The sequence below is a fragment of the Aulonocara stuartgranti genome (assembly GCF_965226115.1).
Source record: "Aulonocara stuartgranti genome assembly, chromosome: 12".
Lineage (NCBI taxonomy): Eukaryota > Metazoa > Chordata > Actinopteri > Cichliformes > Cichlidae > Aulonocara > Aulonocara stuartgranti.
In genome coordinates, this window is record NC_138948.1 from 17274442 (window position 1) to 17292875 (window position 18434).

An 18434-nucleotide genomic window follows, 5' to 3' on the forward strand; every position below is an offset into this window, starting at 1 on the left:
AGACGTCACAGTGAATAATATACTTGTTATAACATTTTGTCAATTCAAGTGATTTTATTACTTCACTATATAAAAATGAACATCGTCTAGAAGGGACAATCTGTATATTTTATGGTTTTTTTGTACTTGTAGGGAAGAAAATGTCCAAACAAGAGGATCTGAAGGAGATGGGAGACATCTCTTCGGGGATGAGCAGCTCCATTATGCAGCTTTATTTAAAGCAGGTGTTGGAGGCTTTCTTCCACACCCAATCCAGCGTACGTCACTTTGCTCTCAACGTCATAGCTCTCACGCTCAACCAGGGTCTCATCCATCCTGTTCAGGTAATTGAAAGCAAGAACTTGTCACGTGTCATTATTATATCACTATCAATAAATAATTGTTTGTGTTTGGTCTATTGATAGCACTTTTTTTCCTCAAAGTAATTTTTGTATGCAAGCATCTTAAAGCTAACCAATATTCATTAGTTTGTAGTTATTGTAAAATCACTAGTTACTTTCATTTTAATCTGTTTTCTCTTTTTTTCATGAACAGAAGTAAAATGCATATGCATGTGAACTTCACTGCTTTTATCCTGTCTGTGTAGTGTGTACCCTACCTCATTGCAATGGGAACAGACCCAGAGCCCAGCATGAGGAACAAAGCAGACCAGCAGCTGGTGGAGATTGACAAGAAGTACACAGGATTCATCCACGTGAGTTGGTGTTTTTCATTTTTTTTCGCATTCCAGATTTAGGTCTTACCTTGTTACTTTTTGGGGTTTTTTTGTCTTCTTTTAACCCTCTTTAACTTTAGCACAAACAGCTGCAAAAAACAACCAGAATAACAGTAATACAGTATGGACAAGATGAGCCTTAGATTTGTGACAAAAAAATCCATCCGTGCATTTTCTTAACTGCTTGTCCAGTTCAGGGTTTTGGGGTGCTAGAGCCTATCCAGGTGTGTCAGGGCGAAAGGCAGGGTACACCCTGTACAGATCACAACATTTATTCTACCCACTGCACCATTTAATGCCAGAACAGTTTCCAGTCTCTTGAGAGATCATGTTCTGGATCTTCTGCTGTAAAGAAGATCAAAAAACATAACATTCAGGATTTTGGTCTAATCTAATGATAAATGTACCACAGCCATTCATTTATTCACTGTTCTTTTTAATAAAGTGAATGTACATGATACTTTTTTTAAAAGGAACATTATCAGTACAATAATTGTCCCAGTAGTTATAGAAATGCTGTGTTTCTAACACTCGTCACCCAATATATTTTATGACAGATGAAGGCAGTTGCTGGGATGAAGATGTCATACAGTTTGCAGCAGGCCATTAATTCATCTCGTAAATCCATCATAAGAGGATTCAGACAGGACGAGACCCACTCGGCACTCTGCTCCCACCTCTTCACTATGATCCGGGGGAACCGACAACACCGGAGGGCTTTTCTCATCTCGCTGCTGAACCTCTTTGATGACAGTGCTGTGAGTTAATCAGCATTCATCTTGGCACATGTTATGACTCCTTAGTGGCAAATGGTGTTTCCTAATTAACTGTATGCAATGTAAAAATATACTTTGAGTTCTTTGCTTTGTGGTAAGTGTAATAACAGGTGTGTTATGACAACTCTTAAGGTTAGAACTAGCCTGACATCATTATGCAAATGTTAATTAGTCTAGAAATGCCGCTGGTTACAACTAGATAGAATTACAACAAATCAGAACAACACAATGTGTACAATAATACCCATATTAGGCCAAATGTAAAGAGAGAAAAGGGAATCCAGACAAATGAAAACATGAGCTTTCAGATTCCTCTGGTTGCTGAGCTTGGATAACACTGATCTTAAAGGAAGACCTTTTTATTAAGCGACAAATGCTGAAGTTCAGTCTACAATATTACATCTTTTCTGATTTCACTATACACAGTTAACTTTTTATGTATGAGCATTTGAACTCAAATTGGGTAATATTGCACTGTTATTTTGTACCAAGTGCTAACTTTTGATCAAGCTCCACATTTCTTTTCTTTCTGCAGAAGACGGACGTAAACATGCTCCTGTTTATCGCAGACAACCTTGCTTGTTTTCCATACCAGAGCCAGGAGGAGCCTCTCTTCATCATGCACCATATAGACATCACCCTGTCAGTCTCTGGCAGCAACTTGTTGCAAACCTTTAAAGAGGTGGGGAAGACCTGAGATTTATTCTTTCTTTTTTTTTAAATCCAGAGAATTACACTGCTGGAACAAAAAAATATTAATAGATTGTCCTTTCTGTCCAGCTTCTTCTAAAGGAACCAAGACGTAAAGAGAAAAAGGTCAAGAAAGAGTGGAAGAACTCATCAGATGGAGAGGATGATGAGGAAAAGATGAACTGCGACTCTTGGAGGAGTGAAGATGCAGAGAACAGCAACGGTGAGGACAATGAAGACACTGACGACGATGTGGTACGACGGCCAAAAAAGACGAAAAAACCTGTTGCAAACTCGGAGAGCTCGGAGTCCGAGTCTGATCTGGAGGATTTGGATGTGGACGATGTGGAGAAAGTAATGAGGCTCCTCCCAGATAATCCCACAGGTCTCTTGGACTTTGCAAACGCAGTTCAGGGCATTCTGCTTCTGCTGGTGCTCAAACAGCATCTGAAAAACCAATATGGATTCTCTGACAGGTTAGTAATTGTGGATTGATTTAACAAACTCAGAACATCTGCCAAAATGGGACCTTGTGACTTCTACAACTGACCAAAAAATGTTTTGTCTTCCAACAGTAAAATCCAGAAATACTCTCCAACAGAGTCAGCCAAGGTGTACGACAAGGCAGTGAACAGAAAAGGCAACATTCACTTTCACCCACGACAAACCATCGACTTTATCTCCAACAACATGGCTCACGCCACGCTGACAGATGGTGTAAAGAAGCAGATAGTCAAACAGTATCTAGATGTAAGTAACAAAGCTTAATCAGCCTGACTAAAGTGTTTTGAGTTCACTGGTTTATATTATTGTCTGTCCTCTAAGCAGTTACACGAGTTTAGTGTAGAATTTAATTATCACACAAAAATGTTTTTTAATAATTTTTTCTTACTTACTGAACTTACTAAAATATGAGTTTTGCCTTAAATTTGCGATTCAAACTAGAGATGGCACGATACCACATTTTATGTCTGATACCGATATTATAAATTTGGATATCTGCCGATACCGATATGAATCCGATATAGTGTATTTTTTAATCAATAAAACTGTTTTGGTTTTTTTGGTTTTTTTTTATATCTTGCTGCATAAGTTCATACTCAAGTAAAAAAAACAAAAAAAAAAAACCCTAAAGCTATTCTGTTACGGCTGTATGCAAAAAATACAGTGCACCCAAATTATTTCATAGTTCAGCAATACTGATCGATCTAATAAACTTAAACCTACTCCATCCTCCCTATTCTGGTATTTTAAAGAGTACTTAGCAGAAATATTAAGCAACCTAAGTAAGAGTTGCCAACTCCCAGCAAAAAAAAAAAAAAGGGAACCACCCCCCACCCTCGCGATGCTTAAACGACGTAATCAACTTTAATTTAATGCATGTGATAAAAAAAATAAAGGCACAGAAATCAATTATTTTTCCACAATAATTAAATAGATTCAACATCTTTCTTCAACAGAACTGCAGACTGCACAGATGGTACCTTCCCAAAGGGGAAAGTACTATAGCTTACTAGGGTATATTAGACTTAATAGTTACTATATACAGTAATGGACTTCTATACATTTTACATCAGATTAAAACTTTGGGTGTAAGATTCAGATAATTATTTAATAAAAGCTAGACATTTTAAATTACAATAAGAAAGAAAAGTATTTCTTTGTGCCCCCCTTTTCCCCGTTAATGCCCTATCTGGCCCCCTGGCATAAGCTTGCTAGATCCGCCCCTGCACAGTTACCAGCCGTCAGCTGCGTAGAAAAGGATCCTGGTGTAGAAAGTAATATTAAATAAATTCTAACAACAGCTTATCAAGCTTAAATGTGCTGCTGTTGTTCAGCCACTGGTTTCCCCTTTCTGGTGCAAAGTCGGCCATAAACAAACAAGAGAGACGGGAGTTGCTACAGAAAAGCCGATCAGCCGATCATTGATCAGTTTCATGATTGAAGTAGCAACAGGAGATGGAGAGAGAAGAGGCAGTCGCTCCATAAATCGGTTGTTAAGCTTAACGTGCGAATGCTTTACAAACATTCAGAGATGAACTTACCCACTTGCTTTACTTCTCTCTGGGATCACTTTCTCGGAGATGAAATGCCGGCTTGGTAGCAAGGATCCAAATGCTCAATCAGACCGCTGACAGGTCTCGCACGCCACAGCCTCTCTAATCACGTGATGCATACTGCTCCGACGTGCTAAGGTTATGAGCTGAGTTTACACCATGTCGCAAGTTTTGTGAGGTGCTTTCGTGATATTTAATGGATCGGATTAGATTTTTTATTTCTCACCGATATCCGATTCAGTAATTTAGGTCCGTATCAGACCGATACCGATATGTAATACCGGATCGGTCCATCTCTAATTCAAACAGACTGCAGTGAATATGAGTTTTGCCCTTTATTCAATATTTGGTTTGCATGGTTATAACTGCTGATTAGCCTGAAGCTTCGTCTCAAAGTTGGTTTCTTTTCTTTTTACTTTTCACAGTTCAAAGTTCTGATGGAACATCTGGACCCAGATGAAGAGGATGAGGAGGGGGAAGCATCTGCCAGTGCGAACATCAGAAACAAAGCCATAAATGCTCTATTGGGAGGCTCCGGCCCCCTGTCAGGACCGAGTCCGCGCAATCAGGCCGGACCAGAGACGGATGATGATGATAGTGATGGTGACGAGAGGACCCCAGGGGTGAGATAAATGGATACACACTCTTTTTGTAAAATGCTAATTAAAAGCAATTGAGGAAATTTCTTTAAAAAAAAATTTTTTTTTGTTCTTTGCTCTCTACAGTCCTCTCGAAAGTCAAGGCGAGCAGGTGACTCCTCGGATCCTGGTCGGATGAGTGAGACAGTGGAGGTTATGGATGTGATTGCGCTTTGCTGCCCCAAATATAAAGACCGGCCGCAGATAGCTCGAGTCATCCAAAAGACCTCACATGGGTACAGCATCCACTGGATGGCTGGTTCGTACTCGGGGCCCTGGGCAGAAGCCAAGAAACGTGATGGCCGAAAACTGGTGCCTTGGGTGGACACTATTAAGGAGTCGGACATCATTTACAAGAAGATTGCCTTGACCAGCAACCACAAACTGAGCAACAAAGTAGTACAGACTTTACGCTCACTGTATGCAGCACGGGAAGGAGGGGCTAGCTAATGGCTCCAATGTGGTGGGGTTTTTTGTTTTGTTTTGTTTTTTTAATTTTTTTTTTTTTTTGGTTCCCCTGTTCCATTTCTACTTTATTATAAATCCTCCTCTTCACTGCTCCTGCTCCTTCTCCTCCTCCTCAACCTGCCACCTCCAACAACACAGCCAAACTTCACTGGATTCCTACCCTCCCTCTCTCCTTCCTCATTTTTGTAAGAAAACACGAGGGCAAGAATATTTGACACTACATACTTTTACATGAGTTATTCTTGCAAAAATGACACAAAACATAAGACTTATATTAGAGGGACTGCTCATGTTTCGTTTGTGTACAAGTTCAGAGGATAGAATCCTGAAGGCATTAAAGGAATAATACATCCCGATTATCCCTTAAAAGGCTATCAGAGACGAGACCTGGAGGGAAATGTTTTGTCGACATTGTTGTGGGAGCTCCTTCGCTGTTGTGCAGCAGATTCTAGTCGCTCATTTCTACTCCCACTGTATCATAGTTTAACACGACAAAAAATTAAAATGTTTATATCTCTGAAGACAAAAAAGCTGTAAAAAAAAAAAGAATAAAACCTTAAGTGAATGTTGGAAATTAGTCTTTTTGATGTTCTTATTAAAGTGTTTTTGGAGTTTATTATACTACTAGCAACCGGATGGTTTTTTCCTTTTAGCTTTTAGATATTTGAGGAAAAAAACAGATGACAAAAAACAAACAAAAAAAACAAGAATTTTTATTTTTGTTCACTTTTATTTGTCCATGCTGTACAATGGCAGAGTCCTCTGAATATAATTTATTCTATTTCGAACTACGCATGCAGTATATGTGGCCTATTGCAGGAGGATATTTTGTAAATGTAGATTTTGTTGTATTAGGTCACCCTAGTAATAAGAGGAAAGGGGATTCATACCCTTTTGGTGGAACAAATACTGCAATAAATTTTCTACTTCTCTTTGTCACTTGTCTGCTCAAACTGTTGATCCAATCTGTTCATCTTGCCAAAGTGAAGAAAATCATTGGACGGATATGACTGAGAGAGTCTTTACATGATGTCAGATTATAGGATTTTTGTCCAAAGGATGATCATTTTATCACAGTTTTTCCTAAAGTGTGCATAAGGTGATTTATAGTATAGTTTTTGATTTTGCTGAATCATATTATACAAACCTGTCAGGCAACTTAAGTATTAGAGTCGAAAGTTGTCAGAGGACTTTTCTTATATTTTTTAGATCTCATCCTCATGTACAAATGAAGCATTTTTACATGCATATGAGAGTGCTGCTGTCCTTACATTTGATAAGCATATATACACTATTCCACCACATCCCAAAGGTACTCTGTGGATTAAGATTTTCTAACTGTAGGGGTCATTTGAGTGCAATGAACTCATGTTCAAGAAAGCAGTTCGAGATGATTTGGGTTTGTGACTTGGTGCATTATTTTGCTGAAAGTGGTAAACTGGTCATGAAGGGATGGACATGGTCTGCAGCGGTACTCATGTAGGCTGTGGTGTTTAAACCATGGTGGTAAAAACTGGCTCAAAGGGTGACAAGAAAATATACTATACACTATTACATTACCAGCATCCTGAACACTTGATAAAAGACAGGACAGCTCCATGCTTTCATGGGGTTTTTTTTATCAGAAATTCTGACAACCAACTTTATCTACCGGTATATAGTGCCAAATCACAACAACAGTCACCTCAATGCACTTTATATTGTAAGGAAAGTACCCTACAATAACATGGACAAAACTTCAACAATCAGATGACCCCACCTATGAGCAAGCACTTGGCAATGGTGGGAAGGAAAAACTACCTTTTAATGGGAAGAAACCTTTGGCAGAACCAGGCTCAAGGAGGTGCAGCTGTCTGCCAGACCACTTGGGGATGAGTGGAGGGGACACGAGAAACGGCACGCTATGGAAGAGAGTCAAGTCGTGTTGTAATCTATAATAACTACGTTTTTTAAATAAACGCAGAAAGTGAAATGCAGCGAGTAAAGAAGAAACACTCGATGCATCAGGGGAAGCCTAGGCCCTTTCCAATCTTCTGTTGTCCAATTTTGTGCCCTTGGGAACTGTAACCCCCTTAGTATCCTGTTCTTAACTGATAGCAGTGGTACCTGGTGTTGTCTTCTGCTGTAGTGTGTAACCTATGCTGTATAGACTGTCTATACCAACAAGCTTGTAAATAGAAAAAAATAATATTGAGTTGAACTGAGTTCCGTTTGCCGCGATCCACAACAGTTCCGGTTTTTGTGTGGCTTCTTGGTAAAGTTGCTCTTCTGCATACATTTCTTGTAACAAGGCATTATTTGAGTTACTGTTGCCTTCATATCATGCCAAAGCAGTCTGACCATTCTTTGACCTGAAATGAACTAGGCATTTTCTCTGCTGCTCACTGGATATTTTCTCTTTTTTGGATCATTCTCTGTAAACCCTACAGATGGTTTTGCGGGAAAATCCCAGCAGATCAGCTGTTTCTGAAACACGGAGCACCGTTTCTGGCACTATCAATCATGCCGTTCGGAGTCACTTAAAGCACCTTTCTTTCCCATTCTGATGCTTACTTTCAACTATAGTATGTCACCTTGAGCGTGTCTACATCTAAAATATCTAAAACCTGCAGGACAGGCCTGGAGTTCCCCAATCCGATCGAATCCATAGACGCGGCATCAATCCGAGCGGAACTTTCTTGGACTAAATGGCTCTCCGTACTGCTGTGATGTCACCACCCTCCAGTATTTATATGGTTTTTTTGGCGGGGTGAGCAAATCTGCTCGGAAGTTCTGTTCATTTTGTAAACACAAGTGACAAAAAATGGAGCGGTAAGTTAAACTTTGGCCAAGAAAATAAGTGCCAAACAACATTCTGACAAAATATAATGTTTCTGGGCACCTAAGCTAACGAAGTTCAAATTCATTTGCTGTCATTGTTTGCGGACGTTAGCGACCGTTAGTTTAAACGTTGTCGCAGCGGTTAATTCAACAATGTTCACAACTATAACACTATTTATCGAGTAAAACACGACGTATTCGTGGTATTGGGTTAGGTCTAGTGAACTTCGACTATCTGAAATATTACAGAAGTTACGGCGCTAGTTAGCAAACAATGCTACTTCATTACGTTCCTGAAGTGTATGTCAACCTTAACGGAGAGTTGTCATTCATTTACAAATGTGGCCAACATCCTCTCCTTAATGGGCGGTGTTGTGTACTCGGCGAACAGTTGTGAATCACTGGAGTGTCTTTCATAAAACATGTTCCCATTTTGTGATACTTTCTCCAGTGTAAGGCTGAGTCGAGTCAAAGGTAGCAGACCATCGGAGCAGTCGCTGCGAGTGCAAGACAGCAACAGGATGAGCTTGATGTATACGACGCCTCAGAGGTTTGTTTAAAGAAACTTGACCTGTAATAAATTCAGCTCTACAATTACACTACTTAGTTCACTCATCTATTTGATAAACAGCTGATTGTTGTAACCCAATGCTTTTAATAAGGGGTTGTCTCCACAACATTCAATTAACATGGCTTAATTTGGACCACACAGTCTGTTTAGAAATGCGTTGTGACAGACTGGGACTTACTGGTTTGGGTTATATGATATAATATTGATATTGTGATATTGTATACATGGGGTAAAGCAGGGATGGGGAAGTTATATTTATTAACTCATGACGAAAGATGGCTCACTAGGTATTAGCAAATTAATTATTCAAGTTTGTTTTTTTTTTTCTTCTCAGTAAACAGCCTTCATTTGGAAAGCTCAACATACCAAAACCGCAGTCTGGGACCTCTGAAAGACGGACCAGTTTCTTTGGTCCGAGGTATATCTGAATTTTCCAAAACTCGGTTACACTGTTGCTACAAAATGACTACTTTTGTAAAATCCTCAGGTGATTGGGCTTAGATATTAGCTTAGATATTAGAAATTTGAAAATAAAATGAAGATTACAAACGTTCCTAAAACAAGTAAAAAGTGGAATAAGTTAATTAACCCACTCAGGGTAAAATGACTGACGTATCTTAAATTTAAAAAATATATTTATGCTTTTTCATTAAAAAAACAAAAACAATTCTCTGCAATGCCTTGATTTAAGTGTGAATATATTGTAACTCCCTTTGTAAATTAAAAAATAAAACTGCTCTTTGACATTTTAATAGGACTAGTGGAGTCGGCATGCCTCGCAACAGCACCATGTCAGGGTTTGGAGGAACTGAGAAGATAAAAGATGCTCGACCTCTACACGATAAGTCTTATGTTCAGCAATGCATCAGGCAGCTGCACGAGGTAAAAACATAAACTGTGTCTGTGTAAAGTGGACTGTGAAATAAGGGACTGCAACATGCACCTTATTTCATTTAGCTGCTTAGCATTTTTACCACACCTCTGATGGATAACTTTACCACACAAGGGGTCTTAAATGATTGCAGAATAAATTTTAGTTTGTATTTTAACAGTGTATTTCTTTCATATGATCTAGTTCTTGACAGAGCAGGGTTACCCGGGCACTTTGTCATCCAAGACCCTCCAGTCTCCATCCACCAAGGAGTTTGTGAAGATGTTTGAATTCATCTACTGCCAGCTAGACCCAACCTTTGAGATGCCAAACTCAAAAGTTGAAGAGGAGGTTCCTGCTCTCTTTAAAACCTTGGGGTAAAATGTGTACTGTTAACAGCTGTTGTTGTTGTTGTTAAACCCCCTCCCCACACTTAAAAGAAAAAGTTAAAGGATATATTATGAAATATCTTGTCTCATTTTCTGTAGTTTAAGAAACTTTCCTGACTTGCTCTGTTTTGGCATCTTGTTTAAGGTACCCATTCGTTCTCTCCAAGTGTTCCATGTATTCTGTTGGAGCTCCCCATACCTGGCCTCAGGCTCTGGGGGCTCTCATGTGGCTTATTGATAATGTCAAGGTGAGAAATGACATTAAATCTCCAAGTACATTGGATCGTTATCGTTTAAAACAAAGTTCACATGCACTAAATATCAAATGCCCCACAAGAAAATGTGGAAGCTAAAGGTCAGCATGTTTTCTTTATTTTTAATGTGTTTCTGCATCAGATCAACTGGAGTTTGAGCAAACAGGAGCTGCTGTTCAGTGACTTCAATGAAGGCGAAAATATTGAAGAAGGTTCTGAGTTTAACAAGGTACAGGAACTTTACAGTGTGAAAACTATGAAAAATAAAATAATGTATACTGACAGGTTAAGAAAGTGGTGTAAGCCCACTTTATATAGTTACTGGCACTGTACATTTTGTAGCCAATCATGTGTCGTGTCTGTGTTGTTCAGCAAAGCTAGTGTGATTATTATATTGTAAGTTTGTCTTAATGTTCTTTCTTCATATGTAGCTCTTCCTGGACTACACAGCTGAGACATATTCCAAGTTCATGCAAGGTGATGACACATTTGAGGAAGAAGATGAAGCATTCCTCATTAAACTGAGTAAGAACAACATCTCTGTGTAAAATTATTCTCCGTACAAAAGGAGGGAATATGTAATTGTCTGTGGTTGTTTTTCTGTCTGTTTTTTAGCAGTCTGGTGTCCACAGTCGTCAAGATATTATTTTTAGATTTTGTAGATACCAATAATAGCTTGAGCTCTTTTATTTGAGTGAAAATTGGATAAAGGTCACACTAAATGATGTGAAAATTGGTAAAAATGTTATATTAACCACTCTTTATGGATCTTCTTTAAACTTCACAACAGTATACTTGGCCTTGGGGGACATGAGTACTCAGGTTAGCTAAGCATTTGGCCTTGATTTTCCTGTTAACCCAGGTGGTATTCTTAATTCAGTGACATTTGTCTAGACTGCACCTACAAAAAGGCAAAAACTGTGTCTGATTTAATTTGCCTGTTATCCCCTTTAATGCACTGCACCAAGTGCTGTCTGAAAGGCTTTTAACGAGGATAGTGTTTGCTTGTGTTCACAGAGAAGCTTTACAACGTTGACGAGGCCCTGCTGGTCACGATGGAGGAGAAACACAGAATCCTTACTGATGAGGTTGAAAAACTGGAGAAGGAGAGTCAGACTGTAATAATTTTTCCTTTTTTTCCCAGTATTTTGTCTTTAGGCTGGAATGAATTGTGTACCCAGTTGTGTTGACGTGTTCTGTGTCCTCCTGAGCAGGACCGTCTTATGACGAAGAGGATGGAAAAGATGAAGCTGCAGGCAGATCTCAAGAAACTCCAGAGCTATCGTGCCAGCTTGGATTCTTTTAAAGACAACCTGGAGAAAAAAGACTCAGAACTGAATGCTGAGCTGGAGATTTCTAGTAAATAACACATTTGATCTAACCATGTTAGCAAGCCACGTCTTTGGCAAAAAGCACTGGATTCTGTGATTATGCGATTATATCTGGATTAGTCAACTTAACAATGTTTGTCTTTAGAGTTACTTAAATTAAGCAAAGACTGCACAGTATTCAGGTTCAAAGTGGTAGATGGTTATTGAAGGTAAGATAAGAGTGGTGTGGTCAGTGGGAGTTACTGACTCCTGAATATTAAACATATAGTGAACATTTTTTGGGTATTGTTTTTAGTCAGCCACCTGGAAACTCTGAAACATGAGAGGAATGAACTGCAGCACCTCCTGCAAAATCAGAAGTTTACTCCAGCTGATGTTGAGAGGATCAACAGAGAGAAGAGGGAACTTCAGCAGACCATCTCCAGTCTCACAAAGTCTCTGGAGAACGCTGAGCAGCATAAGTGGAATGAAGAGATTGCACTGGCCAAAGTGAAAGAGAAGGTACTATTTACATCTTGTATATGTGCAAAGAGGGGCAGCTGTAGTCCTGTTTGGTTAGCTGGTTTTGAGTAAATGTTTACATTTTAGGAAAATATTATTTAGTGCATCTGTGTCAGTGTTCTACCCATTTTATAGTCTGGGTAGACTGTTGACATCAAACATTCATCATCATTTTAAAAACGGTATCTGTGTTTTTTTTACTTTTTTTTTTCTCTTCCTTTTCTTTTCCATCAACACCAATCGTCTGTGTTCCAGGCAGAGTTGAAGCTGGCAGAGTACCACAAGCTGGCACGTAAACTGAAGCTGATACCGATTTCTGCAGAGAACGCCTGTGGTCACGATTTCGAGATCCGGCCTTTTGAATGTGGAGCCGGCAGCATGGTTCAGTGTAAAACACAGATACAGGTGACTCCAGTTAAAATTCTGTTTACGCAGCTTTTTACAAGAGCAAATCTTAAGAAATTCACCAGACACAACTTACTTCCCTCTAATTAAATATACTTCCATATTCAGGTTGTAGCTTTACATGATGGTGTTTCTGTGTAATTGTTCTGATCAGATGCAACTAAGAAAGTTGGTTGGAGATGTTGAGGAGGAGAACAGTCGATTAACCAACATGAAACTCAGTTTGGAGGAGTCTTGTGAACAGGTAACAAAAATTTGATAGTGCTGTATCATATCTGTTTCTGGTATTTGTGAAGTAGTCACATATTAACCTGTTTGCACGGCAGCACTTATAATTTGTGTTATTTTTGTCTGTTAGGTAAATTCTATCATCACGGATAAGACCAATGATCTGAAGCAGCTGAGAGAGCAGATCCGCAAGCTAGACGAACGATTGGAGGGAGAAAAGCAGGTATTGTCCCGTATTCTGCAACACGACAGTGAAAGTTTCCACTGAACAAAATTATACCCACGTTAATAAAATATAGCTTTGTAACTCCCAAAGAGCTATCAACGCTTCAAACTAATAAACCCATTCATAGTGGAAAAAAGACACTTTCTCCTAGGAGAGGGAGGAAATATTTTTTTCTTCTCCTGGGCAACAACCTAAGAAGAAAATGCACAGTAGTTTTTCATAAACATGTTGCCGTGTTGTATGTTTGTATAGGAGCTGGCCCGAGAAGAACAGGAATGGGCGGCAGAGATGGAGTCTGTGGAAAACCACCGTAAACTTCTCGAGAAGAAAGTTAATTATGGTTATGACGAGTCTGTGCAGCAGCTGAAAGCAGCACAGCAACAGTAAGCAACAACAATATATGTACCATATTTCTATTTCTTCAAGATTCTTCTTGCTATAGAGATTGACAGACCACGTGACTTTCGCGCATTGCTTTGTGGGTACCCGTGGCAACAAAATCAAAACACTGCATCAAGCGCTAGTATTTCCAGCACCGGTAATCATTAATTCTGCGGTTTTAATCCCTACTTGCATTTTATTTGGCCCCAAGACAGTTATCTACAAAACGACAGAGAACACGGCAGGTCCATACAAAGACAGACTTGACGAAAAGGCAAAAAAAAAGTATGAGGAAAAAAATCAAAGGAGTGAAAGGGTCAGACCCATACGAGCATACAGAGTGGAGTAAGGATGTTAGCGTGCTGCCCAACTTTCATCACACACATATTTATTATTATATGGTCCTAAGTTTTAGTGCATACACTCACAAAATGTTTAGTAACTTCAGACCCCTGCAACAAGCAGGTTGCAAGGTGATTTGGACTATTCCATTTCACAGCTGTTGTTAATTTTTTTCCCTTTATCTCCTGTCCAGGCAAATGCAATCTATTTGTCTTTTCAGGTTGTAGTATTACACAACATTTTCAGATCTAATAGAAATAAAATGAGTGTTTTGTAATTCATTCAATTTATTGTCTTTATTTATAACTGGCATTATTGTTTCATTCTATTATAGAATCTTACAAGAAAGAGGCATTGTATTCCATTGTGCTTTATTAGCTGCTTCGGTAAAAAACTAATCAACAATGCAAAAAAACAACAACAAACAACAACAAACAATGCAAAACAACATACTGGAAAACAGTTATTCATCACTTGATTGCTTCAATACAACACTTGGGCACATATATGTGGGGCTTTCTCTCTCTCTCTCTCTCCCCCCCCCCCCCCCCCCCCCCCTTCCGATCAAATCTCACTGTGGTAGCAGCTCTACACTCCGTCTGACCCAGGTTGATAGAGGGGGCCCACTCTGGATCACAAAGCCACAGTAAACAAAGCAGCATAGCACAACAAATTCAGTTCAAATCAATATAAGACTTATTTGTAACCTACATCGACAATTATGTTATGATAAATTGTGTAATAACTACTACAAAACATGCTTGGAGCAGACTAACATGTGAGCTGGAGTGTTCTGGGACGTTATATTTGGTCTTTGAATGGCTGCAATCCAGGCCATCCGTCGGCTCTTTGTTACTTCGGAAACGTGGCTTAAACAATTTCTCTTCCACGATGTAATCCGATAACAACCGATCTCTTTATCCGTCGGCTTCCTGTGGCTGTCATGCGACCGGCTATTGTAGTTAATAATACAACAGCTTCTTGCCTTTTTTTTGTGTGTTTCTTTTTATGGCTGTGTGACTGTTTTCATGTGAAAGCCTGCGTGCGCTAGTACCGCTTGCCACTCGCTCCCAGAATCCTTTGCCGCTTTACCCCTGAATGACGTCACATTTTATATCTCTATATATTCAAAATCATCACAAGTAGTCCTGAAAATACAGATTCATCATTTAATGAAACAAAGGTGAACTTTATTGTGAATGATGTGTCTGTTTATTCCAGTTGATGAGATTTAAGACTTGTTTCTGTCACAAGGTACCACCTCGTGCTGCAGGAGACCAATGAAGAGAGGCGAACAGTCGCTAACAACCTGGCGTCTGTTTTTACCACAGCTGCCAACCACTTGTCAATTACAGAGGTAACGTTCCTACAGCTCTCTCTTGTTCTCCACAAGAGAGTGTCTCAGGACATGAGCTTAAATTTACACAAAGCTGTGAGTTTCTGACAGTACAAAACATTCATTTTACATCAAAGTAAAAGGCAAAAGCACTCTGATTTTAGGTTTCCCTGCCGTTCTTCCCCAGAAACATCACAGCTATAGGACAGATTAGATTATACTTGAAGTGTTTGTGCCTTAAATTTATAACAATGGATAATACTAATACTGAACTTCAATTTGATTTGTACTAAATGCATAACAAAAAAATGTACAACTACAAAGAATCTGTATAGAATAACTGAACTATCTAAATCTGTGTTTCTGAATTTGTATTTTTGTAATACTTTTATATCTTACACGTGAATTATACTTCTGCATCAGATCTACATCATAACTCTCGGCATAACCGGAACCCCATTTTAGTCCTGCTACATAACCTGATGTGCACCTCCTGAAAAATGCAACTACATGTTGGGTCAACGCATACCTCAACCACTGCAATGGTGTGGAAGGTTTAGGTGTGGGTATATAAGTTTCCGGTTACCACGCAAGTTAGGATGTGCATTTCTGGCAGAAGTCTAAAGCTGTAGACCCCAATCACACAATTCTAGAGAGACCAGTCAGTGAACATCTGGCAACATATGGCTAGAAAGGGAAAATGTGTGTTCCATAGCAGGTTGCCAGTGATTGCTGGAGTTTAATGGCTGTCCCAAGTCCCAGTCACACAAGCCTAGAGATCTGTGTGATCAGTGACCCCCTGGTACCCAGCAAAAAATGCTGACTTGTGTGGAAACACTTACATTATTTGCCAAATTGTAATGAAACTGAAAAGTGCAAACTGGCAATGGTGAATGTAGAAGAAGCTGCACATCGAGAAATGTGTTGCTTTCAGCTGTAATGCACAGCTTTTGCTTTGAAGATTAAATTCTTCATTTTTCAGTTTGCATCACTTTTTTTTTTTAGGTTTTATTACAGCTTGGAGCGTAAATAACAAGTTTTTGTGTATAAATTGGCATCTTCCATGCAAACTACAGGCAGTCACAGCAATCCACTGGGGGGGAAAAAGCAGGTTTGTAGTGCAGCACCTTCTTTGCAACAGATTTCTGGAAATGGCCACTTGCAGGCATCGTCGAAAACACATTTTTCTATGGCAATGGGGGGGGGTTGCCAGGGTTGCCGACCAGTTTCTAGGCCTGTATGGCTGAGGCCTTAATGTGAATCTGTAAAAAAATGCAGCAATATTTATGCTGCATATTACTTTGTACCCTCACCGCTGTCTCCTGTGCTTCCTCTACAACAGAAATGCCTGGAGGATCTGCACAGCAGAGTGCAGCGGATCTGCTCAAAGGCTGTTGAAGAAGACGAGGCTGCCATTCAGAAGCTCCAGGAAACTCTTAAGGACTTCATGTCCAAGGCAAAAAATGTATAAAGGTGGCATGAAGATGGCAAGCAGAGATGATTATAAGTGTTTGGATTTCCTGTTATTTGTATTTTCAGAGTGTTCAGATCTTAGGACAACAGAGAAATGGAGTTATTCATTTGGACTTGACGAACTTGACAAAGAATATAAAATGGGTTAACACATTTTTACAAATCTGAATGATTAAAAAAAGATTCCAAGTTATTGTGTTTTTTTTTTCTTTTTTTCTTTTTTTTCTCTCAGTAGTTATCCATGTTTGTGTATTACCATATGTTTGCGTGTTCTGTCTTTCTATATAAATGTTATGTACACAGTCAAGCTTAATTGAAACCCCTAACTTTTTTTATTATTGTAGTTTGTTTGAGGGTTTGTTTGTTTTTTTTGTTTTTTTTTTAAACAGTAATTGACTATTTTTAGATAATTATCGTAGAACCTACCAAAAGGAGAAAAATGTCTTCCATCTCATTTGTAACACAGCCTGATCAGCATTCCAGACTGATCAGTTGTCTCGCTTCATGTGTGACTGCATCGCGTTGTTTCCGGTCTCGCACATTGAGATAATGTCCTGTGTTATGATTGGCTATAATTTATCAAAGACAACCTGCTTGAGTCCCACAACAAAGTTGTAGCTCAAGAGATGTGATGATTTGTGAATGCATCCCTGCTGAAACTACAGAGCAGCAGCTAAAATAACAATTGACATTTTAAAATAGTTGGGATCGGGCGGGGGGGTTATATAGATTTGCGATACTGCAAATAAACTTTTAGCTCTTAAGTTATATTTGATATAATAAAAGATGAAAATTGAAAAGAAATGTAGCGCTTGTCCTGTGCTGAATCTGTAATCGACATGTAGAATTTTAGTCCTCATTGCGATCATGTACCTCAGAACTTATGTTGTATTGAAGCCACTAGATGGCAGCACACACCAGCTGCTCAAATGTTTCAAGTTGCTTCTCGCCTGACTGAAAAAGGAGATCACTAAAACAATGATGATTTTATATAATGGTGGAAAAACTGAATTTCTTACCTCCATATTCTAGTGCGCTTCAGAAACACTGACACTGTGTAAAGGCAATTTCTTCAATACAAATCTAAGTAATGTTAAGTCTTTATCGATTTTTTTGGTTAATATGGATAAGATAAGGAAATGAGCATGCGTACTCTGTTTATTTGGATACATTTCTATTTTACAAACCTTTTAAAGCGGTGAATTTCCAGTCAGATATCGGATCAGGAAATAATTAGTTAATGGACAAACATCAGGAATAGTTTCCATTTGTGTCAGACTCATTTATTCTATTTTTTACCGAGCACATTAATGTATTTAGGTTCCACATTATCAGCCAAAGCCAAAACTGACTGAATCATTAGTTAAACGTTTGTTATTGAAGTGAACATTTTCTGCTCTTCTGGCAGAAGCATTTATTGCAAATGCTGAAGCAAAGTTGGCAGTGAGGACACAAACAGGAAGTGGTACATATCTCTCTTCACTGCTTTCTCCAGAAATGGTCAGCATAGCTTAATGTACCTGTTTCCAATTAACTACATACTTGGCATCCAAATATTACTTTTATTTTTTTTGCATCGATACTTAGTCCAGATATTAAATCCAGATACCCTGTGGCAATCTGCATACTTCAAACTGCAATTCTGGTTTACTTTAGGTTTTGAAAACACATTCTGAGGAGCTTAAAATCTTTTTCTATGGTGTAATATCGCTCGCGATCCAGGATTTGTCAAACTGTCTCAAAGCTTTAGCGTTTACAGACTCAAAGGATCCTTCTAAAATAAAGATGTCTGTTTTTCTGATTCACTCTCCCTTGCTGCACATGTTGGTGTTGATTTATGATTTCACACACGCACATCTTTTTCCAGTTCTCATGTTGTTGTGAAACCGAAGCTGCATGTGTTGTTCCTGGTTTGTGGGTGTTTTAGTGAAAAACTTTAATGGTTCTGTAGCTGCTGAAAAA

General features: G+C 38.9%; 2 protein-coding genes across 7 annotated transcripts in view; both read left to right on the plus strand.

Annotated features, from left to right (window-relative positions):
- Window positions 1–6291, plus strand: part of nipbla (NIPBL cohesin loading factor a) — a 28254-nt gene extending 21963 nt beyond the window's left edge. For all 6 annotated transcript variants that reach the window (XM_082553630.1, XM_082553633.1, XM_082553632.1 and 3 more), the window contains 8 exons: window positions 133–323; window positions 587–694; window positions 1273–1473; window positions 2027–2173; window positions 2272–2657; window positions 2757–2931; window positions 4664–4861; window positions 4964–6291. In XM_082553630.1, the coding sequence (XP_082409756.1) occupies window positions 133–323; window positions 587–694; window positions 1273–1473; window positions 2027–2173; window positions 2272–2657; window positions 2757–2931; window positions 4664–4861; window positions 4964–5326 (1769 nt within the window). In that variant the 3' untranslated portion in view covers window positions 5327–6291. The remainder of the gene's footprint in view (window positions 1–132; window positions 324–586; window positions 695–1272; window positions 1474–2026; window positions 2174–2271; window positions 2658–2756; window positions 2932–4663; window positions 4862–4963) is intronic.
- A 1750-nt stretch (window positions 6292–8041) lies between these two features.
- On the plus strand, window positions 8042–17276 carry ndc80 (NDC80 kinetochore complex component). Its single transcript, XM_082554139.1, has 17 exons — window positions 8042–8155; window positions 8616–8714; window positions 9070–9153; window positions 9491–9617; window positions 9811–9983; window positions 10141–10243; window positions 10392–10478; window positions 10681–10774; window positions 11267–11367; window positions 11464–11608; window positions 11876–12081; window positions 12337–12486; window positions 12641–12730; window positions 12845–12937; window positions 13193–13323; window positions 14918–15020; window positions 16342–17276. The coding sequence occupies exons 1-17, from the start codon at window positions 8148–8150 to the stop codon at window positions 16468–16470; spliced, it is 1923 nt and encodes a 640-aa protein (XP_082410265.1). The 5' UTR covers window positions 8042–8147; the 3' UTR covers window positions 16471–17276.
- Window positions 17277–18434: the final 1158 nt, after the last annotated feature.

Coding starts and splice junctions, on each gene's coding strand:
- ndc80 (XM_082554139.1), top strand. Junction 9,984..10,140: donor GCTCTCTTTAAAACCTTGGG/GTAAAATGTGTA, acceptor ATCTTGTTTAAG/GTACCCATTCGTTCTCTCCA. Junction 10,479..10,680: donor AAGGTTCTGAGTTTAACAAG/GTACAGGAACTT, acceptor CTTCATATGTAG/CTCTTCCTGGACTACACAGC.